The sequence below is a fragment of the Oryzias melastigma genome, linkage group LG10, assembly GCF_002922805.2.
Source record: "Oryzias melastigma strain HK-1 linkage group LG10, ASM292280v2, whole genome shotgun sequence".
Taxonomy (NCBI): domain Eukaryota; kingdom Metazoa; phylum Chordata; class Actinopteri; order Beloniformes; family Adrianichthyidae; genus Oryzias; species Oryzias melastigma.
In genome coordinates this window covers 13,984,899-14,008,729 of record NC_050521.1, presented here as the reverse complement: position 1 = coordinate 14,008,729, position 23,831 = coordinate 13,984,899, and the positions used below count along the sequence as shown (strand labels likewise).

The 23,831-nt window shown below is 41.5% G+C and overlaps 2 protein-coding genes and 1 long non-coding RNA gene across 15 annotated transcripts in view; 1 reads left to right on the top strand and 2 right to left on the bottom strand.

The window, feature by feature from the left end:
- LOC112153685 (protocadherin gamma-C5) overlaps positions 1 to 23,831 on the top strand; it is a 529,198-nt gene that overhangs the window by 380,176 nt on the left and 125,191 nt on the right. The window lies entirely within an intron of this gene.
- On the bottom strand, positions 5,633 to 14,439 carry LOC112153275 (NACHT, LRR and PYD domains-containing protein 12-like). Its single transcript, XM_036214039.1, has 5 exons — positions 14,372 to 14,439; positions 13,602 to 13,657; positions 11,710 to 13,498; positions 8,382 to 8,558; positions 5,633 to 5,912 (listed from the first exon to the last, which is right to left on the bottom strand). Exons 1-5 carry the CDS (start codon positions 14,437 to 14,439, stop codon positions 5,633 to 5,635), a joined length of 2,370 nt encoding a protein of 789 aa, XP_036069932.1.
- Positions 14,452 to 19,804, bottom strand: LOC118599239. Its single transcript, XR_004948531.1, has 3 exons — positions 19,662 to 19,804; positions 19,456 to 19,587; positions 14,452 to 14,491 (listed from the first exon to the last, which is right to left on the bottom strand). It is a non-coding gene; the product is annotated as an uncharacterized LOC118599239 (long non-coding RNA).

Genomic DNA, 23,831 nt, shown 5'->3' with positions numbered 1-23,831 from the left:
GTCAAAGGAACATTGCCACGGCGCCCACCAAGACCGGGACAGCAATGGATTCCACTCCACAGCTGTGAGGCTGAAGTGCAGGACTCCAGCTGCCCCAGCAAGGGTGAGAACCACGGCAACGACCCCAGACCAAGTGAGCAAATCCTGATATGACAGATCCCACAGGAAACGCTGGGGGTAAAATGAAAGTAAGATAATAAAATGAAATACATGAAATGTATGTAAAATAAATAAATAACATTGAAATTGAGATTAAATACATATAATGTTAAATAAAATCAATAAAGAAGAAAGATAAATAAATAAATAAAATAAATAAATCAATAAGAGCTGAGCAAACACATTAGGGCATTTTGTGGAGACGTGTATTTGACTCTGCGAACATCCTTTGTGAAGCTTCCAAGGTATACATTACTTCGGTTTCATTGGGAAATGACGCAAGTATATCATCCACAGAAATGTGGTGCATAATAAAATCTTGTGCTTTGACAGTGGGTGCAGAAGCTTTAAGGGCAGCTTTACAAAGGCAGTAAAAAGCAGCCTCTAGTGACAGACTGTTGCCAAACACATGAACTGTCATTCTAATTTACTGACCTCAGAGTCTGCAGTCTGCAGTATGAACTCTCTAGAAAACCACACAGATGAAGAATTCCTGAATCCTGCAGGATGTTACCGCTCAGGTCCAGTTCTAACAGATTGGACGGGTTGTTCTTCAGAGCTGAGCCCAGAGTTTCACAGCTGATCTCTGACAAACTGGAGTTCTCCAACCTGAAGTTAGACAGAAAAGAGTGTTCAGGAGCAGTGATGGGAGCTGGAGGTCAGGCAAACAGAGTTTGACCATATTTTGATTTGATTTTAAATATCAGTGCTTGTGTGTGTGTAAGTCAAGTGCAGTGGGTGGGCTCCCATTTAATATTTTTATGCTGATGAGATAGCAGCCATAATATCTTCTTTCACTTTCGGGGTCACCACAGCGAAACAGCACCCACTGTTTCGCATCAGTGATTTGGCAGTTTTTATGCCGATGCCCTTCCTGACGCAACCCTGCATTTGGAGGGCACAGGGACCCAGTTAGGCAGCAGCATCAAGGGTCTTGCCTAGGGACCCAATCTGGATGGAGATCAGTGGACAACCCTGGGAATCGAACCCAGGGCTTCTGCGTGCCAGCCCTTCACCTAGCCCACTGAGCCACCCAGCCGCTTTAATTTATTATTTATTATCTTTTCAGGCATTTTTTTTTCTGTTCTTTTGTAGGATCTGATGACTTGTTCTACTGAGGTCTCACTAATCTGCAGTCCATCCTTAGAAACTCTACGACACAAGAACTCCCTCCAAACATACCCACTCATTGCTAAAAAAGGATGCCAGGTGTCAAGCTCCGATGAAAAAATACAAGCAAAGAAAACAGAATGATTTGATTTGTTATTTCTGAAATGACAAAATTGTATTTCTATTTCTGGGACTTTGCTTGTTTTGTTATGCAGCATGTTCATATTTTGAATTTTGTTCAATGATGAAAATAATTTTTTTATTTAAATTTATTTCAAATATGTCAATAGTGAGTTGCATGCAATATGCCACATATAGGGGACAGTAATAATGAAAACTACATCATCATCAATAAAAATAATACGGACACATTTAAAAAAGAGCAGGCAGAAGCTTAGCTTATTCAAGCTTGCCCCTAAAAAAAAATAAAAAAGGGAAGCAAAACAAAGCACCAGAATAACTAGTCAATCTTAGAGCACGTCGATATCCAGCCAATCAAGGCATGACACCAACATTATGTTGATCGGATCAAAGATCATATACATGAAAAATTATGTCTGATTATGACAAACATTTACATACAACCCACGTTTGATCAGAATAAATAATTTTAACATGCCCAGAAATATCTGTCATGTCATGAGTGGTTAACGAATTATCCCATAAATTTACAAAGGTTCCACATGCAACTTTTCTTGTGTTACACACCACCAGACTGCTTTAAGCGCTCAAGCTAAATGAGAGAATCCAGTCGATTTTCAAAATAAAAGATTTCAGCCTCATAAAAAAAATAATGGGCATAATTTCTTAGTTTTTCCGCGCCCTGGTGGAAAGGGATCCATGGACTGGCACTGGTCCGCAGCCCGATGGTTGGGGACCACTGGTCTACGTCACCTTGTGAGTAGGGTTGGGCACCGATGGGATCTGATGCGGTTCCGGTGCTACCGCAGTTCTTTTGTTTCGGTTTCGGTTCCCTTTCGGTGCTTATTGCGGTACTTCAGTAATAAAAAATAATGCCTTTATCTTCCTAAATCCAAAGCAGAACGGCTTCAAACAAGCGCAGACTCCCTCCTGCCGTGCAGCTGTGCGCACGTAATATAAAGCATAATATAAAACTCCGTCTTAAATAAACTTAAACGTCCTTGAAATTTTAGCCTGACATTTTATTAAATTAAATCAGGAATGTGGCATTTATTTGCAGTTGTTTTTGGGCAAAAGCAATATTTTATTTCAATAAAATAAGGCGGAAGATAAATGGCAATCACACGGCTGCAAAGCGCAGCAGATGATGACGACCCGCTGTGGTGGTGGGCGGAGCCGAGCCGAGCTTTCTGCTATTAGCAACCCAACAAGGAGGAAACGATTCATTGTTTCATTTTGGGATGGGGCTCCAGCGTTGTTTAAAAATTGCGGAAACTCCACTATTCACAGCGAAAGTCCCGCCCACCGACGTTGCGGAAGCCGACCATCTCGGCGGTTTTTTATTTGAGCCCGCCCACGAACACAAGAAAGTAAATAGATAGGCTGAATCGTAAAAAATCAGAAGGGAGTACAAGTGATTGACATGTCCACAGACAAATGAAACTTCAATGGAATTTGGAACCGAAATCCGGCACCGTTTGCAGCCGCATCTTTCGGTTTCGGTAGAACCGCGCAAATCATAACGGTTCCTACTTGGAACCGAACTTCGGTGCCCAAGCCTACTTGTGAGAACCAACTAATTTTCATGGGTATGTGAGGGCCTGGTGCTGAGGGAGCAGGTTTTTAGCGGAATACTCAGAAATGCATTATAAATTGCGTATCATACGGAATTCCTCCGTAAAATCACCAACCAAGATTTCCTCATAATTGCTTCATCTGTATAGTCGCACTTTTGCTGCTTGAATAAGACGCAGACGTCTCCTTTGACAGATAATGATGAGTGCTAGTGTCATGACAGAGCCTTGAATGGATCTTGTTTTCAAACACAAAAAATGGTCCAGATGCTTATTTTTTAGTAATACCGCTGAGCAGGCTTCTCATCTGCGACTGCCAATGAAATAGTTGCGCTGCACATTTGCTCCGATACTGCTGTGACGTCACCCATATGCTCCCTTTTAGTTGAAAACTTAAAACAGTCCTTGTTCTTATCTATCGCCATGTTTTTAATGAATTATTGTGCAAGTTGTTTTTTGTTTATTCATATAATCATGATTTAATGGAAAAAGTCTCATTCCAAAATTCTGTTCTTTTGACATTTCTAGAATTTCAGTGAAGTTTTGCGCATATGTGTAATGCAATCGCTGCTATTGAAACCAAAATTTATAGCAGAGCATCAAAGGATTCATCAATAAAATATTAAATACATTTGTAATGAACCCTGCACATTGAATATTAGGAATATGGGCGAGGGAACAAATGCCTGCCACACACAGTGGCAGGCGGAGCCTCAGAGTTTGAGTGTTTTTCTTCGGGTATGAAAAAACAAACAAACAAAAAAAAACCTCAACTCTTGTTTGATGAATAATGTATTCTTTCGTGTTCCAAAGGTAATACATGATCATATGTATGGATATAGTTTACTTTGAAAGGCTTAAAAAAGCATGGCATAGGCCATTTGAAGATCAACTATCGACTGTATGAGAGAACTGTAAGAGAGAACAGTCCCAAACAAATTAAGTCAATTTAGTCACCATTTTTCTATGTGACGAACACAGCCATTTGGAGCCAGACGACATTAGTAAGTGGTGATTGGTCTCAGTTTGTCTAAGTCAACATTTTGTTTCTAAGGTAACTACTGTCACCAATCAGAACTGAGCTTGTTGGAAATCCACATTCCTTCCACTGAAACCAGGCTCAGGAGAATCTGTCAATCAAATATTTCAAATGTTCAAGGGGCACCAGATGCTTATATTAAAGCATATGATTGGCTGGTTTATAACTTGTAAATATCTTGTAAATATCTTGAAAAATGAGGATTAGCAAAAACGTGTATAAAAAAGGGATCAGAGCCAGAATGGTTATTCTGACTAATAGAATGACTGAATAATTGCTGTTAATTTCCCTGAAGTAGCCTCTGGGATTTTTGCTTTTTGGAGCCAGCAATACTTCCTCTTTCTATACTGCTCAGAAAAATTAAAGGAGCACTTTAAAGAAACACATTATATACATCAGATCTCAATATGAACTTGGATATCTATACAAATAATGACAGGGCAGTGTCTTAAGAACAAAACGATGCCAAGTCTTTTAATGGAAATAAAGGTTTTCAGCCTACGGAGGGCTCAATTGTGTAGACACCATAAAATCAGAGTGAAATGAAGATGTTGCAGGTTAGTCCATTTTTTCCAAAACTTAATTTCTGCAACTCAAAATGCTTTTCAGTATCTTGTGTGGCCCCCACGAGCTTGTATGCATGCTTGACAACGTGACGGCATGCTCCTAATGAGACGACGGATGGTGTCTTATGGCATTTCCTCCCAGATCTGTGTGAGGGGCATCCCTGAGCTGTTGTACAGTCTGAGGAGCAACCTGGCGGCGCCTAATAGACCATCATTTGTCCATTCAATTGTCAATTCAATTCCTTCATCCTCCAGGTACTGCCTGCATACTCTTGCCACGTGAGACCGGGCATTGTCGTGCATTAGGAGGAAACCAGGACCTACTGCACCAGCATAGGGTCTGACAATGGGTTCAAGGATTTCATCTGGATACCTTATGGCAGTCAGAGCACTATTTCCTAGGCAGTAGAGGTCTGTGCGTCCCTCCATGGATATGCCTCCCAGACCATCACTGACCCACCACCAAACCTGTCATGTTCAACAACGTTGCAGGCAGCATAATGTTCTCCTTGTCTTCTCCAGACTCTTTCACGTTTATCACAGGTGCTCAGGGTGAACCTGCTCTCGTCTCTGAAAAGTACAGGGCGCCAGTGGCGGACTTGCCAATTCTGGTGTTCTTGAGCAAACGGCAGTCGACCTCCATGGTGCTGGGCAGTGAGCACAGGGCCCACTACAGGACGTCGGGCCCTCAGGCCACCTTCATGAAGTCTGTTCCTAGTTGTTTGGGTAGAGACATTCCCACCAGTGGCCCTCTGGAGGTCATTCTGTAGGGCACAAGCAGTGCTCAGCCTGTTCCGCCGTGCACAAAGGAGCAGGTATCGGTCCTGCTGAGGGGTTGAGGACTTTCTACGGCCCTGTCCAGCTCTCCGAGACAGGCTCATTCCTTTTATGGGAATGAGCCTGGATGTCTTGAGTGTCCCTCGCCATAGACTTGTGTTTTGTTGTGTTTTTTTCCAGGGGGAGGTGTCGATGGGGGTGCGTCCAGATCATCTTGGGGAATTACATCACTGGTAAAACAGTCTGGGCTGACGTCCCCCCTTCTGTTAGGGTGGCTTGTGCTTCCCTGCCTGGCTGTCTTTCTGAGACCACTGAGTGCTTGGTGATGGAGCAGGAGCCAGGTGCCGCATTGGAAGAGATTCAGGGCTTGGTTTGTCCTGCTGCTGAGGTTGATCATACGGTGGAACCAGGTCCCCCCTGCTCAACGCCTGAGCCTGCGAGGTCTTTGGTCCCGGATGTTGACCTCCTGGAGTCTCATTCTGCCTGTCTTGCTTCCCTCCCTCATATGGTAGGGGCACTGGATGTCGAGTTGCCAGATCCTTCCAGCTGTCCCATGTTCACCCCAGGTTGTTTATTTTTCTTTTTGTATTTGGGGCTTCTTCTTTTTAGGGGGAGGGTGTTACGGCCCTGGGCCGTTTGGGTCTGCTTCTCCTGCCTGTCCCTTTGCTCCTCCTCCTGCACAGGTGCAGTTGTTTTCCAATCAGAGGATGGAGATAAAACATCCACCTTAGAGGTGCTTGGAAGAGACCCTTCTACGCCTGCCAGCCAGATCCGTTGTTTGCAGCTCTGGTTCTCCTGGCCCTCCCTGCTCTCTTGGGTTTTCGTATGCACATTAAAAATACTTGGTGCTAAAAACCAGTTTCGTCTCCCCGTTATTTGTTGTGGTTCAGAGCCAGCCGTAACACACCAGTCTCCAGAAATCTCCTCCATGTTCTGGAGATTGTGCTGGGAGACACATTAAACCTTCTTGCTGCAGCACGTGTGGATGTGCCATCCTGGAGAAGTTGGACAACCTGTGCAGCTTCTGTAGGGTTAAGGAATCGCCTCATACTGCCAGTAGAGATAATTATCAAGCCAAAATCAGCACGAGTGGAAAACCAGCCAAAAAAGATCAAGAGGGAGAAACTTGAAATGACCTCCACATGTAACACCAGTCCTGTTTGGAGGGTTTTCTAATTGTTGCCACTGAAGTGCACCTGTTGTTAATTCCATGAACACCAATACAGCTGAAATTGATTAACGAGGCCCTCAGCTGCTTAACCAACAATAAAATCATCAGACAGGTTTAATTCAATTCATGCCATACATTATGTTTACGAGATATTTTATGATTTGTTTTCTGTAAGACTACTAAAACAAGTAAATTATATTTAGAACTTCATGTTATTAATTCTCAAAGTAGCCTACATACCTGGAAAATGTGAAGTCAAAGGAGATGAACTCTTGTTTATGCTTAACTTATGTAGGATGCAAGTGCAACTCAGTAATAGATTGTGCAATCAACCGAGTTAACAGAGATCCCCAGATATTGTAATTGGCTCACCACTGTCTCTGCAGATCTAATTTATGCGTTTTTGTCAGCTTAAACAGATACATTTAAAAAAATCAACAGGAAAAAACACTAACTTTAATTATATTTCAGCATGAGAAATAGAGGTGAGGCATGATAGTATGAGAAATCAAATGTTTAAGTCTCAGGGCCAATGCATGAGAGTTTGCATCCTTTAAAATATTTTAAAATATTTATTTCTATTTATAATTAAAAAAAATGTGTATATTAGCGCATGTTTGCATTAAAGGTTGGGACATCTGGGCCCCGCAAGATACCTGTACTATTTTTCCAAGGATTTTTTATCTTTACTGGTGTCAGTGGCAGACATTAAATCCTGTCCACTTTTGTCATGGGAGGAATCACACATCAATATAAGGGTAGGGTCATCTGGACCCCATGAGAGAGCATGAGGGCTAGTGGATATATAGCGTTTACCAGCGTATCACGCACACTACATCCCTGGTAGACGGTAAATATCTGCTTACATCCATCAAAGTTTCTGATTCTTCATTCAGAGCTGAGAAACATGGCAGTGCACACAGTTGCACACAAGCACACAGCGCAGTGCTTGAATGGTCACTAATGTTTTGATGATTTTTACTTGTTTTTTATGGAGATTTTTTCAAAGTAAATTAAAAACGCATCTTTTTAACTTAGCTTTTAAATATCTTCTAAAGAACTTGTTTATTTAAGCATTTTATGACTTTTGTGGTTTATCATTTGTACGTCTTTTCTCTATTTATTTATGTTAGATTCTTTTTAAGGCCTTCAGCAGTCACTGAAAGAAAGGACCATGTTGTTTTTGCATACGGAAACATTTCTGCACATTTTAGCGGAAATTTGACCCTTGCCAAAAGTGCGAAAAGTCACCAAAAATCACACACACCGAGTATCTGGTGAAAAGGAATTTTGGCACAGTGAACAACCTAGTCCCCCAATCATTGCGGCCGAAACTGTAATGAAATGAATGGGGGAAAAAAAAATTGCTTAAAAAAAAGGGTTTCAAAATAACTAAGAAAAACCAAACACGCATGTCGGGGATAACCAAAGGAAGTTTTGAAATCATCATGAGATGGCCACAGGAGCTACAGCTTGGTGGCCATGCTGTGGCAAAGTGTAATATTTTGTGATTGATATTGTCATTTGTAGCAATTTTCATAAAATGTCACGCATATGTCGCTAGCTTAAGTCTACAACCACCATTGAAGGTTTGTCAACATTTGACCTCAGAAAGAGGGCACCATTATGACCCCCCCCCCACCCCCCTCCGGAAAAAAAAATCACCTTTACTACCATCTACAAATAAAAACTTGTCATAGGGATATTCCTCAACTGTTTCCTAACTTTGATCAAAAGAAAATCTTGAGTTTGGGAAAATTCAGAAAATCTTTTAATCAATTTTTTTCGGCTTCAGTGAAGAACAAATGTAGAAATGAACCAACTAGTAACTTTTATCTTCTGACCTCAGAGTCTGCAGTCTGCAGTTTGGACTCTCCAGTCCAGAACACAGAACCTTCATGGATGAATCATCTAGGCTGTTGTTTCTCAGGCCCAGTTCTGTCAGGTGGGACGGGTTGGACTTCAGAGCTGATGCCACAATTTCATAATGAGTCTCTGAGAGTCCAAATCGCACTGAAAGTCTGTGAAGAGAAAGAAAGACAGAAACCGATGATTTTGTGATGATTTCAGGCTGTGATGAAGGTGCAGTTGGACATTTGTCTCATCATCAGAGCTTCATCTTCATCATGAAACAGTCCTCCTCATCAGTCTTTCTCAGACCTTCATCTTGGTGTTGCTTTCATCTGCAGCTGGAGGAGAGAAGGTGGAGCTCCATGGAGCTTCATGCTGTCCTCAGTCTGTCAGTGATCTGAGGTCTGGACCACAAAGTTGACAGTAGAACATCTGGATCACAGAGACTGACTGCTGTCACTCTGACCATCATGATGATGAATGTTGACAGTTTGAAATGCTGCTTCTGATCAATTTTTCTGTTTTCATATTTTTATTGTTTCTGAAGCTGTAGACAAGAACAGTTCATCTTCCTGTTCGGCTGCAGAACTTTGGATCCAGTTTCCTCCTCAGATCCACGTCTCCCGTCATGAACAGAACCACAGCAGCACCAACCTTCAGGCATAACTTTCCAGAAGGTCTTCTTGGTAGAAAGAGGCTAAAGTGACTGTTTCTATTCTGAAAGAGCTTTTCTAAATCTCGACTTTATGCTGTCTTGAAGCTGTTTGTGTTGTTGTCATGGAAACAGCACATTCTGTTAGCAGCTGACTGACATGAAAGTGTTTTTTCACTTATCTGCTCCTCTGAACTCTCTGTGGAATGATGACTCAGCATTGTTGTTCTTTTGGCTTTGAAGGTGAAATACAATCAAACTCTGCAGATGGCTGTTGACTTCTTCTTTGTTTCATTTTCTAGAAGAACATCTGCATCTTCTCCTGTCTGATCCTGAAGATCAGCTTCTTCCAGACATGAGGAAGCCGTTTCCATGACAACGTCTCCTTCAGGATCAGCTCCAGCATTGGCGTGAACATGAGTGCAGTCCCTGACTAACATGCAGCTCTCTGTGCTGACAGATCCATCAACAACTGTCTGCCTGATACCTGCTCCTCTTCCTGTCTCTGCAGCTGCATGCAGTGGAAGTATCATGGTCTGCCTCTCATAGTGACCTGCTGTTCGGAAACAGCCACAGCTTCAGTCTGCTCTAAAGCTTTGTTTGTGAACTCCAGTCCTCAGTTCTCCATCTTGAAGGCTTTTTCTGCTTCTCTGCATGAACACACCTGCCTCCAGTGACTCATCATCTGTCTCTGTAGAGCTCCATGCTGAGCTCAGTCAGGTGTGTTTCAGCAGGTAAGATGGAAATAATGCAGGTTGATGGTTCCTGGGGACTGGAGTTCAGAAAGCCTTTTCTAAAGCAGAGCTGCAGGAGTTTTAGCCTTTCAGAGTGGATGGAAAGAACCTCATTCATCCCTTCTGGCTGGGCTGAGATTGCCCGTGGGACAGATTCCCTCTGCGGACCCGGTGGCGGGTGTGGGGGTGTCCTGCCTGGATGCTGCATCGGCGGGGGGTCTTGGTTTGGGGATGGTCGGGCACTCTCCCTCTTTGTACATTCCATCATAATCCCCCTCAGCTAAACATAAACACTCACCTGGGCACAGGTGTCAGCTCACCTTTGCACAAATAGTATGCATGACAGAATGAAAGGCTTTATATGTGTGGGTTTATATGCACAAGTGTGTTTGTGAACTTTAGCTGAATCTCTTAACCCCCCCATTCTTTTACGTCTGGTCCCACTGGAAAAAAAAAAGTTACAAGCATAATCAATATAAAAAAAGTTTAGCATAAAATAGATAAGGGGTTTTTACTCAATAATCCCCTGTTGTGACAGTAAAATCTGCCCAATACAAGAGGCTCTCAGCTGGTATCTTTTTGTTTCAGACAGGACAAGTTTAAAAAAAAAGAAAAAGAAGCCAGGGGGCGAAGCTTCAACAGAGAAATGTCTGACAATAATAAAAACAGGTGGATTCTCAGGTGTCTCATTAAAAGCCAGGAATCTTTTCCACAGGAGCCTCAAGAGACCAAACTGACATCACCCTGACCTTTAACTGTCTTCATGCTCCTTACAGTGAACCCAAAGACCAAACAATAAGGCTGCTGATGTTTCACAGAGAGAAAAAGCTGAATCCAGACTGCTGATGGTTAAATAGCTTTGATCTGGAACATCATAGTTCTCATGGTTCTAGAGCATCACAATGGCAAAACAACTAGAGCCATTTCAAAGACACCTGCTGAGTGCATGCAGGTAAATCATAGTCCAGGTGAACAATAACCTGTGCAGGTATTAAGTTAGCTGTAATGAAAATGAAGGCATCCTCTCATTCTGGACCATCTTCTTTGTGTTCAAAACATTCAGTAGGTTCTGGATTCAATTTCATTTGGACAAATATGATCCTTCTTTGATCTTTATCTAAAAATCTCAAATATGTGTGAAAAACAAACTGATTTTCTTCTTTCATCTTTGATTTCCAATCATTTTCAAACCTTTCATTCTTTGTAATCTGATTAGACAGAAGTCTAAATGGAAAACTGAACAGAATAGATGATCACTAAAGTAGTCTATAGCTGCAGCACTGAGTGGAGCCATCAGTGAGAAGGTTTTTACAGAATAAAGAAGGTCTGGAAAATGTATCTGAATCTGAATTATTCCTACACTCGTCCAGCTTCTTGCTTCCCCTAAAATTGGAGGGGCATTTGGAGGAGTAAGGATGTCCAAAATATTTTTTTAGGGGAAACTTAAACAGTGGAAGGCTCTCTATTCCTCTGCCACAAGGGTGTTCCGCATTGGAGAAACACAGTTCTTCATGTAGGTGTGCTGCTCTAAAGCAAAAATTCACATTTAAATGTAAGTAATGAATTTTTGTTTTAGCATGATTTTTTTTATTTATAAAACTGATTTTATGTATTTTCTGAGTGCTGGCAGCTATGCATTAATTAGATGACCAGCAACTATTGATGACACCATAGAATGGTAGTGATGTCAATTAGAGAACTTCATTTTTCCAAAACTCTCCATTTGGATTGCTAAGTGTAGAGGTAGGGAGAAGGCCTAGGGGTAGCAGAAGAATTCAAATTCAGCCTTTGACTTGGTTCTAAAAATCAAAACTAAATCCTGCTTTGTGTTGATTCTTCTAATGCTTGTGTTAGATTGACCACAAATGCTAGAAGATGAATGTTAAAGATCTGAACACTGATCTGATTTATCATCACAATCACTTCTGGACTCACATGAACTTTCTGCAGTTCCTCACAGCTGGGATCAGTCTCCGTTTACCCTCATATGATGTCTTGTACAGTTTCAGGTCCAGCTGATCCAGAACCTCCTCTGACATCTGCAGAGTGTAGGCCAGAGCTGAGCAGTGGATCTCTGAGAGATTCTTCCTTGATTTGTTCTCTGACTTCAGGAACTCTTGGATCTCCTGATGAACTGAGAGATCCTTCATCTCCATCAGACAGTGATAGATGTTGATGCTTCTGTCAGGAGAGACTCCTTCACTGTTGATCTCCTTCAGGTTGTTGATGGCTCCCTGGATGGTTTCTGGATTCTTCTCTGTCTGACCCAGCAGACCTCCTAAGAGTCTCTGGTTGGACTCCACAGAGAGACCATGAAGGAAGCGAACAAGCAGGTCCAGGTGTCCAGTTTGACTCTGCAGGGATTTCTTCATGACTCTACTCAGAAAATCATCCAGGGATGTGTTCTCCATGTTGTACTTCAGGCAGTCCTCAATGACCTTTCCCTTCCTGTTGGAGTAACAGTGGAACACGTAGACTGCAGCCAGAAACTCCTGAACGCTCAGATGAACAAAGCTGTAGACCGGTTTCTGGAAGATCTCACACTCTCTTCTGAAGATCTCAGTACAAACTCCAGAGTACACTGAGGCCTCTGTGACATCCAGACCACACTGCTGCAGGTCTTCTTGGTAGAACATGATGTTTCCTTTCTCCAGATGTTCAAATGCCAGCCTCCCCAGCTTCAGAAGAACTTCCCTGTCAGTCTCTGTCAGCTCTTGCAGATTTGTCTGATGTTCCTGCTGGTACTTGTTCTTCTTCCTCTTTGTCTGGACCACCAGGAAGTGTGAGTACATGTCAGTCAGGGTGGTGGGCAGCTCTCCTCTCTGCTCTGTGGTCAGCATGTTCTCCAGAACCACAGCAGTGATCCAGCAGAAGACTGGAACTTCACACATGATGTAGAGGGACATGGAGCCCTTGATGTGGGAGATGATTCTGCTGGACAGCTCTTCATCTGGGAATCTCCTCCTGAAGTACTCCTCCTTCTGAGCATCATTGAAGCCTCGTACCTCTGTCAGTCTGTCCACACATGAAGGAGGGATCTGATTGGCTGCTGCAGGTCTGGAAGTGATCCAGACCAGAGCTGAGGGAAGCAGACGTCCCTGAATGAGGTTAGTGAGCAGCACGTTGACTGAGGACTTCTGGGTGACATCAGACACCACTGGACTGTTGTAGAAGTCCAGAGAAAGTCTGCTTTCATCCAGACCATCAAAGATGAACAGAAGTTTGCAGTCAGACAGCTGTTCTGCTGGGATCTTCTGGAGTGTTGGATGGAAAAGCTGGATCAGAGTGAGAAGACTGTGCTGCTCATCTCTGATCAAGTTCATCTCCCTGAAGGAAAGAGGAACCACAGCACTAATGTCTTGGTTCTCCAAGCCCTCGGCCCAGTCCAGAGTGAACTTCTGCACTGAGAAGCTTTTTCCAGCTCCAGCAACTCCGCTGGTCAGAACCACTCTGATGGATCTGTGTTGGCCAGGGAAGACTTTGAAGATGTCTGGGTTCTTGATTGCAGTGTCATGGAGCTTGTTGGTCTTGGTGGTTGTTTCCAGCTGCATCACCTCATGTTGGGTGTTTGCCTCTCGTCTCAGTTCCTCTGTGATGTAGAGCTCAGTGTAGACCTCGTTGAGGAGCGTTTCTCTTCTTGCTTCTTCAGTACCTTCAGCCACATGTTCACTTCTGCTCCTCAGACTGATCTGATGTTCTCCAAAAATCTCCTGCAGACCAACATCTGGTGAAAGAGCAGAGAAGAAAGCTCCTTCATGAGTGTTCAACACAACCCCAGCAGATGTTTCCAGAAGAATCCATCAGCAGATGATCAGGCTCTGACTCACCAGCTCTGGGTCTTTCTGCAGACTGGGGTCCGCTCCTCTTCTTCTCTCTGTGGACACTAAGGAAAAATGTTAGTGAACAACAATCAAAGCAGTCAGTTGGAAGTTCCAGACATACTCTGATCATAGAGCAGATCCTCTCTGATCTTCTACAGACTTAGATATTATGTGATCCAGACTGTGCTGAATCTGATCAAATGCATTGACAGTTTGAAAACAGAGTCTAAAGAAGGGGTCCCCAAACCCTGCCCTCCTCCACCATCAGCCCTGCCCCTCAAACACTATTAGATTTTTTTTTTTCAGTCTAGTCACGTGATGGTCATGAGACCTAAATAGTGTGACTTTGTATTCCACACTTCTGCAGTCCGTGCTCCTATCCAGTTATGTGTGGCCTTCTCTTAAACTTTAAATATTTGAATTTAGATGCATACTGCGATTTTTACACTTATTTTGTCAGCCACTGACCCCGGCCCCCCATCAGAGAAGAAAACTGTTATGTGTCCCTCACAAGAAAAAGTTTAGGGATCCCTGGTCTAATGATGTGTTAGCTGTGTTCGGAGCTCATGTCTGTACTGAGGTCAGAGGGAAGTTCAGCTGTTTGCTTCATCCTCACAGACTGAGCTTTGTGTCCAACTCTTTTCTTTCCTCTCAGACCTAAAGCGGTCTCAGCAGATGGTTGATGTTCCAGATGATCAGCTGATGTTCTTGATGATAACATTGCTGTTCCTGCTGAGATCTGAACGCTGCTCTCTTCACTAGAAACTGGTTCTTACTGGGAGTCTGAAGGTCCTGGTTCAGTTCTAAAGTCTGGAGGATCATATTTGGACCAGTCATTCTCCATAGAGTCACAGCTGGATGCTGCAGACTGGACTCTCTGTGTGACCTGTTGACCTCTGCAAACACAGAAACATCAGAGTGTTGGAGGATCTGCTTCTTCATGAACAGCTGATGGACTTTGACATGAACACTGACTGCCGTTCAGTCTGGAACAGGGTTCTGCAACCTTCAATACTAAAAGAGCCATTTAATACCATTGTGACACGACCAAAACACAGAAAGAGCACCAACACCACACTTACTCTTTAAAAAATATAGCACTGCTTATTGTTTCTTTATTTTATGCTACATGACAACATTTGTGCTACTTCTGTGCCAAGGGGCAACTGTGTTTCAGAAGTAGGGTGGTCGACCTCTTATTAGAAGATTTTAGGTTTGATTCCCGCCTTGCCTGACCCTGTGTCAAAGTGTCCTTGAGCAACACACTAAACCCCAAACAGCCCCTGGTGGTTATAGGTTGTTGCCAGTGTTCAGCAGCGGAGCCACCATAAATATGTGAATGGGTGAATGGAACTGTGACTGTAAAGCACTTTGGGGCTTTGAGGAATGTAGAAAAATGCTATACAAGTATACATCATTTACCATTAATCACATATATATGAACTGTTGTATCTTTTTTGTCATGACACCATCTCCCACTCCATCCTGTTACAGAGACTGTCATCCATTGGCATCACCGACACCACCTTCAACTGGTTCAAATCCCATCTCACTGGTCATTCACACTTCATACAACTCCCATCTTTCCAGTACCGTCCCTCCACTTTCACCTCTGGTACTCCCCAAGGCTCTGTCCTTGGTCCTTTTCTTTTCATAATCTACCTCCAACTCTCATTCTAGTTCTTATATACAGTCAACTCTTCAAACTCAGTCACAGAAAGACAGAAACAGTGGCTGGCCACCTGCTTGTGGTGAAAGAGGTTATGGAGCACTGATTTAATGGGAACAATCAACGTGTCAAAAAACGACAACACCCAAAATGCCAATTTTTGATGCAGAGGTCCTAACCATGCGTCATTTTGTGACTTGGGAATGAAAATGTGTTGATTTGGGAAGATGCAGGCATTATTCTTATTACTGAAGCACCAAAATTAGCACCGATTAGGAACCAAAACCAAAGAACCACTTTGGCACCGGAACCGCATAAAACCCAATAGGTGGCCAACCCTAATCTCGCTAGCATAAATCTTCACCGCTACTACATAAAAATGTCCATCAATATCAATAATCTCCAGCCGTATGGTTTTCATCCGAAAGTCATCTCGGACAAGTAAGTTAAGATCTTAATGGACCAAACTTCCTCCAAAACCCTGATTCTTTCTCTTTCCAGTTCACCAAAGATTCTTTAAGATAATTTCCAATGTTTATTATTTGTTTATTTATATGGATACCATTAGCTAAGAGCTATAGCCTTCAGCTAGTCTTTCTGGGTCCATTCAAATCAGAAATCACAATTCATACAGAACAATAGATTTCCAATACAATTGCAGCATAAACATTATGTTTTAAAACAGTAAATGTCCTTTTTTTTCACAGCATAAACATTAAGGTTTATAAATGAACTAGCCTTTTAGATATGAACAAAATATGTTTGCAATACATAACCATTACATACCATTTAATACATGACACTTTAATTTATTTTTGAATCATAACTTTTTGTTGAGCTCACGAATTTTCTTCGGAATACTGTTCCATAAGAAAATTGCTTGCTAAATAACGGTTTTCTTCATTAAATTAGATTTGGGGAATGGAGTATTTATATGACCACTTGTTGCAGTTCTAGTGCTGTGCTTGTGCACTGAATCACAGTAAACAATTTGATTAGACATACACAGAGGAATTTTAAGGTCCAGTACATTATACATCAATGTGCCCAGAGTAACCTGTAATCTTTGATTGAAATTGAGCCACTCTAAAGTGGAATACATTTGATTTCTTCTGGTTCTAACTGAACAACCAAGAACATGTCTAGCTGCTTTGTTTTGGGCCACTTGTAGTTTAGCTAAATCTTTTTGTGAAACAGAAGACCACTCTTCACAACAGTAGGACAAATGACTTAAGGCTAAGAAAGAGTGATTTTTTCTCAAGTGTCACATTTTATATATCAACATTTTTTTGTAATAGCGATACTTCGACCCATTTTGCTAACAAGTGTGTTTATATGTTCTGTCCAGGACAAACTATGACCAGACCCAACAGTTTAGCTTTGACTACTTGTTGTATATTTTGACCATCAATGCTTAAGTTTAATATTGATTCACGTGATAACTTTTGTTTTGACCCGATTATCATACTTTTAGTTTTATTAATATTCAAAACAAGCTTGTTTCCTACGACCCACTCATGCAACAGAGCAAGCTCTCTAGACAGAATGGAATTAAGCTTTTCACATGAATCTGCAGCATAGTAAGCAGTGGAGTCATCTGCATAAATAGTCACTGAGGGAGGCCTGTTTTACACTTCAAGGGAAATATCTGATAAAAACAGAAAACAAGAAAGGTGCTAAACAGCTTCCTTGTGGAAGTCCACATTCTATCATTATACTGTCAGACCAACAAACATTGTAGTAGACCTTCTGAGTTCTGCCAGAAAGATAGCTTTGAATTAGTGCAACAGCTGGGGCAGTAAAACCATAGCTCTTCAATTTACCTGTTAAAATACAATGGTCTATTACAGGGGTCCCCAACTTCCGGACCCCGAGACCCTTTTATCCGGACCGCCAAGCATTTTTAATAAAAAGTATGATTTTTCATTCATCTTTACACGGCGATGTTTGAACAGGCGCGCGCGAGGACAGCTCCGTTCAGACCTGGGTCCTTCAACCGGCAAAAGCTCAAAGCGGTGTGCTAATGTTTACGTAATTGGGACGTAAAGTTATCTGGAATGTTTGTGAACAACGATTCTATCTACAATTAGAAAAGTGGACTGAAAATCGTGTCTTTCGAGATGATGGACCGAAGCTTTCGCTTTTATTTACCAGCAGTGAGTTCTACAGCCCGGTTTGTATTATAAGAATGGAGTCTGCTGCTTTTTTTAAGAGCGCCGATATCAAGCGCCGCTACGTGACAAAAAACAAAACTTCTGACACAAATTACTTGAGTGATTTGGTCACGGAAAATAGACAAACTGAAAGTACAGTGCGAGCGTACAACACACTGACGCTAACAGCACAACAACGAGCTCACGAGTGCTCACTACAAGTTTAATGGATTTGGGCAAACACAAAAACGTCACTCCGAAATGATTAAAGAGTGTACGGAGGCAAAGACAGAAACAATATTAGAAGGAAAAGAGGGACAGCAGCTTCAAGAAAAGGTCCGACAGATTCCCCTGTCGTCAACAAGAACCGAGCTGCTTTCCAGAGATGTGCAGGGCTATGGAGCCATACTGGTGCCAATATTATTTGAAACCCAAATAAAACAAATTGAAAAAAATATTAATGTTTGGCTAAAAAAATAATAATAATTAAATGTCAGAAAATGTTTTCCATTCTAAAATTAATTTAATTTCAGCTTCAAATTATCATTTTTTTTAAGGTTTCCAAACTAAAAATTTCAATTTGATTATTTTTTAGATTTAACTCTATTTATTTTTATTTTGTTTTGTTTTCCTTTTCAAATATGAAAAAATCAGTTTTAAAACTTTTTGCCCTTTTGTGTTTACATCATTGGATTACTGGTCTCCGGTTTTTTGCTGATTGGAACTGGTGGAACCTGGATGTACCGTAACGTGGCGAAGTGGCTCTCAGACAAGGGCGGACTGGGAGTGCTTTGCGCTGGGACACAGAGAGACGTACAGACTCAGACTGATAAATTGAATGGACTGGAGGCCACGATCGATGCTCTGTCTGCCCGCGTGTATCGCATCAAAGTCTCCCTTGGAAGGCTGGAAACCATCATGGAGCAAATGTCGGCTCGACTTGGAGGGAATCAAGAAAATTGACCAGATCTGTGAATTTCTCCGCCATAACGCATCACCTGGACTTTCAGCAGACATCTCTAATCAGGAACCCCCCCAACTGTACCAAAACAATCCGCCGAAGGTGTGATAAACTAAGCCCGTTGTCATGGTAATCTGCATTCCTGCCCATGACCTTCACCACAAATTCAACGCCTTGGTGAATCTCTCTTCCTCAACAAAAGAAGGACTTGCATTTCTGTTCCTTAACATTATTTCATTTAAGATCTTTTTACTGTCATGTTTCGCACCATCCACTTTGTCTCTATATTCTTTTCTTTCTTTTTTTCATTTTGGTGACTTGGGTCCTTAACTTCCGATATTTTAGTTGGTTAACTAATAGTTTGGATTGTGGAAACTCTTATTTTGCATTTACTGCTTGTTTACATGAACTTTTTTTATTTAGCAAAAGTTGCAGTGGTGTAATAAACTTTTGACATTTAATTGTACTATTATAGAACAACTCTGGTCATAAATTAATATTCTTGACAAACTAAAATTAAATCTGTGCTAAAGAAGAATCATTACTTACTTTTTAATATGACAAACAATGTATTTATTTATTTATTTGAGGAGCAGAAGAGCATAATGTGGCTCCAGAACCTCAGGTTGAAGACCCCTGGTCTGGAATAACATTAAATGTTTGGATGAAAATTTTAGAGTTTCAGCTCAAATGTTTGATCATTTTGTGTGAGTCAAACAACACGTTTTTTTCATGAAAAGATTATTCAAATTCTACTTTTGGAAATATAGAAATTCTGATAGTAGAAAGTGAAACTAGAAGAATCTGATGTTTGCAAAATGATGAAGATCTGAATTCTAGGAGTCAGCAGTGATCCTTCTCTTTAGACTGTAGCTGCTGTCAGTCAGAGTCAGCAGTCAACATGTTTTCTTCTCCAACATCTCTGATCTCAGAGACTCTCAGAAGATCAACTAAAAAGATCTGATCACACATGATGATCCAAGAGAGTCTGATCAGAGAGATCAAGAACTGAACCAGAACTCAATCATTCATCTGAAAACTATTGATCATCTGAACTATTATCTGACAAACACTTACTGGTACACTCCTGGACTGGTGGACTTGAAGTTTAGAGGTAAATCCTTTGATATGTCAGTCCTCAAGGACACACAGCTGGATCCAGATCCAGGACCAGGTCCAGATCCATGTCCAGGTTGGTTCCTGTAAAGACTGAAGGTTGCTGGTATGAGTGCTGAGCTCTGACATGGAGAAGAGTCCTGGACAGTTGGAGATGTCCATCTCACCGCTGAGCTTTGCTCTGGTTGTCATGGTTACCACCTCTTGTTTTTTTCAAGGGAGGGGCTCCCTCCTGTGTGTCCTCCCACTGATCCATGCTGCTGGACTGACTGGATACACTGGATCAGCTCACACACTTTCTTCCAGCCTTCACCTGCAGGGGAAGCCCTCATCATCATCTGCTGGGATCTAATCATCTGCTCAAAGAAATGGTTTGCTCACGTGGAGCAGCCGGCCAGTTTAGCGCGTGCTCCAAAGCCTCCTCTAGGGCGCCATACCCTCTATGACAGGGGTCCCCAACTGGCAGACCGCGGTCCGGGTCCGGACCCGGACCCCGAGACCCTTTTATCCGGACCGCCAAACATTTTTAATAAAAAAGTACGATTTTTCATTCATCTTTACACGGCGATTTTTGAACAGGCGCGCGCGAGGACAGCTCTGTTCAGACCGGGGTCCTTCAACCGGCAAAAGTTCAAAGTGGTGTGCTAATGTTTACGTAGTCGGGACGTATACTTATCTGGAATGTGCGTGAACAATGGCTCTATCAACAATTAGAAAAGTGGACTGAAAATAGTGTCTTTCGAGATGAGTGGACCGAAGATTTCGCTTTTATTTACCAGCAGTGAGTTCTACAGGCTGGTTTGTATTATAAACATGGAGTCTGCTGGTATTGTTAAGAGCGCTGATATCAAGTGGCGCTACGAGACAAAACACAAAACTTCTGACACAAATTACCCGACAGAATGAGTGACGTGGTCACGGAAAATATACGAACTGAAAGTACAGTGCGAGCGTACAACACACAGACGGTAACAGCACAACAACGAGCTCACGAGTGGATGTTGGGCAAACACTAAAAAATCACTTAGAAATGATTAAAGAGTGTATGGAGACAATGACAGAAACAATATTAAAAATTAAAAGAGGGACAGCAGCTTCAAGAAAAGGTTCGACAGATTCCTCTGTCGTCAACAAGAACCGAGCTGCTTCCCATGGATGTGCAGGGGTAAGGAGCAAAACCTTTGCCAAAATTATATGAAACCCAAATAAAACAAATATTATATATGAAAAAAAATTGATGTTTGGCAAAAAAAATAAGATAAATGTCAAAATGTTTTCCATTCTAAAATGAATTTAATTTCAGCTTCAAGTGTTCAATTTTTTTAAGGTTTCAAAACTACAAATTTCAATTCCATTTTTTTAGATTCAACTCTATTTATTATTATTTTTTTTGTTCGTTCTCGAATACGAAAATTTCTGTTTCAAAACTTTTTGCCCCTTTGTGGCGGGTCTAACACGAAGGACCAAATCAAATGGATGAGTGTGGTAACTTCAGTCCTGGTGCATTCACTGACTCTGCTAGAACAGAGTTTTGGACACACGGTTTGTACGGGATAAAACTCTCTCTTTACATCCGTCTTGGGATAACTTCCGAATATGATAGAACAGACAATACAGACATTTTCTGATCGTATTTTTCACAGCTCTAGGAGTCAGTGAAGACACTGGGACTGAAGTTATCACTCTCATCAAGTTTTGATTGGCCCTTTGTGTTAGCCACAACAAGGCCAAAAGTTTTGAAACTGAATTTTTTATATTAAAAAAAGAAAAAAAAGAGTTTAAACTTGAAAAAATCAGTTTGGCAATTCAAATTCTGAGTTTGAAACCTAAAAAAAGAGAACATTTTCAGTTGAAAATAATTACGTTTATTTTGGAACAGTAAAAAAAAAAAATTTAGACATTTTAAAAATTTTTGGCCAAACACCAATATTTTTTCAATTTGTTTTATTTGGGTTTCAAATAATATTGGCCCAAATTTAGCTCCATACAGTTCCAGCTCAACACCACCATTCAAAGTACCATCTACGTCTCTTTAAGTCTGTTTTATAGTTTACATTTATGTTTATATTGTTTTTTGTACTTATGAAAGTTATTACTTTGTTTAATATGTAGCATTATTTGCAACCTACTTTACTGTTGTAAAACAGAAAGTTAACATTTGCACAAGAAAAGGGATTAACTATGAATGACTTTTTACGGTACATTCATGTTACCTGTTGCACTTTAAGTGACAGACAGCAGAATGTTACAGTTTGTGAAAGAGCACACATATTGGACTATAAGGAAGCAAGTTTATGTGCAATCTTTTTTTTAACTGTACAATGCATGTACATGTATGTATTTTTGTACAAAAAGGAATGAGAGAAATACTTGTTGAGACAATAAGCTAAAAGAGTTCTTTGCAAATGTAACTACACGTTGTAATTAAATAAAAGGACAGAAAATTGAAATATTGACTGAATGTTTTTGCATGTTCGGACCCCGGTCTACCAAGCTGACAGAGTTACTGGACCTCTCGCCAAATTAGTTGGAGACCCCTGCTCTATGATGTTAAAGCCAGCGCATTAATGACACACAGTAAATAAATTGTTTACATGCACCACAATTGGATAATCCACCTATCTCAATCGAAAAGACATTTTGATCCAAATGAGTCTGATTGGACCAGAGTGTTCTGATTGGTGTGTTTATATGACACATTTTTTTCAATGAACCACTTCATGAATCAGTAAAGTGGTACACCCGGGCAGTGAAGCTTCGGACGTCATCATGATCAGCTCCTCCCCTGAAAGAAGCAATCCTCTGCGGAAATGCCTCCTCCCCTCCCCTGACAACGACACACACTGTGATGCTTCAGTAGTGTCACATCACCAAATAAAATGGGAGCTTCACAGCCTTGAAGCATCAACAACCATTCTTATGGAATAAAGTGAATCTTTGGCAGATGTTGTCTATCATTGGTTTTCTTTAGAACACAAATCCATGCTGTGGACAATGATTGTGCTTTTGTAACAGATAGATACATTGAGTGATCATTGTTTATGAGACACTTTGGTTTATTTCATTTAAAAAAAAGAAGAAAAAATAAGTTTCCTCTAAGCCTCATGTCTCACTGCATGGAACTTTCATGCAGATTCAGTCTTGATATTCATGCTGCTCTCAAAACTTGCGACACAATCTGAACTGCTCCATGAATCAGTGATGTGATAGAGCCAGGCAGTGAAGCTTCAGACGTCAATATTTTCAGCTCTTTCCCAGATGAAGCAGCCTGGATGCGCCTTTCGGGAAGGCTCCTCTTCCACTACTCGACACACCTCGAAATAAAACGATGCATCACTACTTCACACTCAGCGCCTGTTTCTGTCTTCAGATCCAATCAGACTGGACGTTTCTTCAGTGACATTATGAAGGCGTCACAGCTCTGTGCTCACATAAACACACTTTACAAAGGATCGTTTGTTGTTGAGTTCAGTCTCTGTGAGTTTGTTCACATCCAGACGGAGGAAAGAGTCTGCAGATGCTGATGTTTTCTGAAGGTTCTCCTGCTGTTTGTCTCCTCTATCTTCTAACTCTGCTTTAAAGCTGTTTGCTTCTCAGCTTTCATTCATTTCCTCCTTCCAGATGTAATATGAACCCCTTCATCTCTTCATCTACTGACACTGAAACTCCTGATGGAGCTGAAGGGAGGGGCCTGACTAGTTCCTGGAAATGAAACTGATCATCAGACTCAGAGGAACCAATAGTTTGTTCTCATGCAGCTCAGAAAAATGCCTAACAGGAAAGCTAAGAAGCTTATTCTTTCCAGATCTGTTAAAATCTCAGCTTTGTCTTTTTTCTTTGAAGTTGAAGACAAAACTGCATCTTCCTCTGCTGCTCCTCTTCCTCACAGATGAGATCACACAGAGCCATCACTGCCTTCATCATGATGGAGAAGACAAAAGAAAACGCAAAGACTCACTGTGAAGAAGAAGAAAGTTGGAGCTCCGTCTGCTCTGACATGAAGGAAAACTCTCAACTTCCTCATTTCCTGATTCAGGAACACCTGAACAGAGCTCCGCCCCCTGGATGGGTGAGTTTGTGTTAACTCCTCCCTGGAATCAGACACTGAAACTGTAGGTGTGTTTGAGATGAAAAGCTTGTTACTGAAAAGCCCCAAGAAACAGGTTTTGTTGGAACTCTCAGTTCATGAACTCCAAATTCAGCAAAACTGAGTTTTTGGTTTCAGAAAGAGAGATAACTCAAACCCGTAAAAGTGGGTGAAACCAAACCTGTTTCAAGAAGCGGGTTAAGCTGAACTCAGAATCAATCACTATGGTAACTGAGTCTGTGAACGAAAC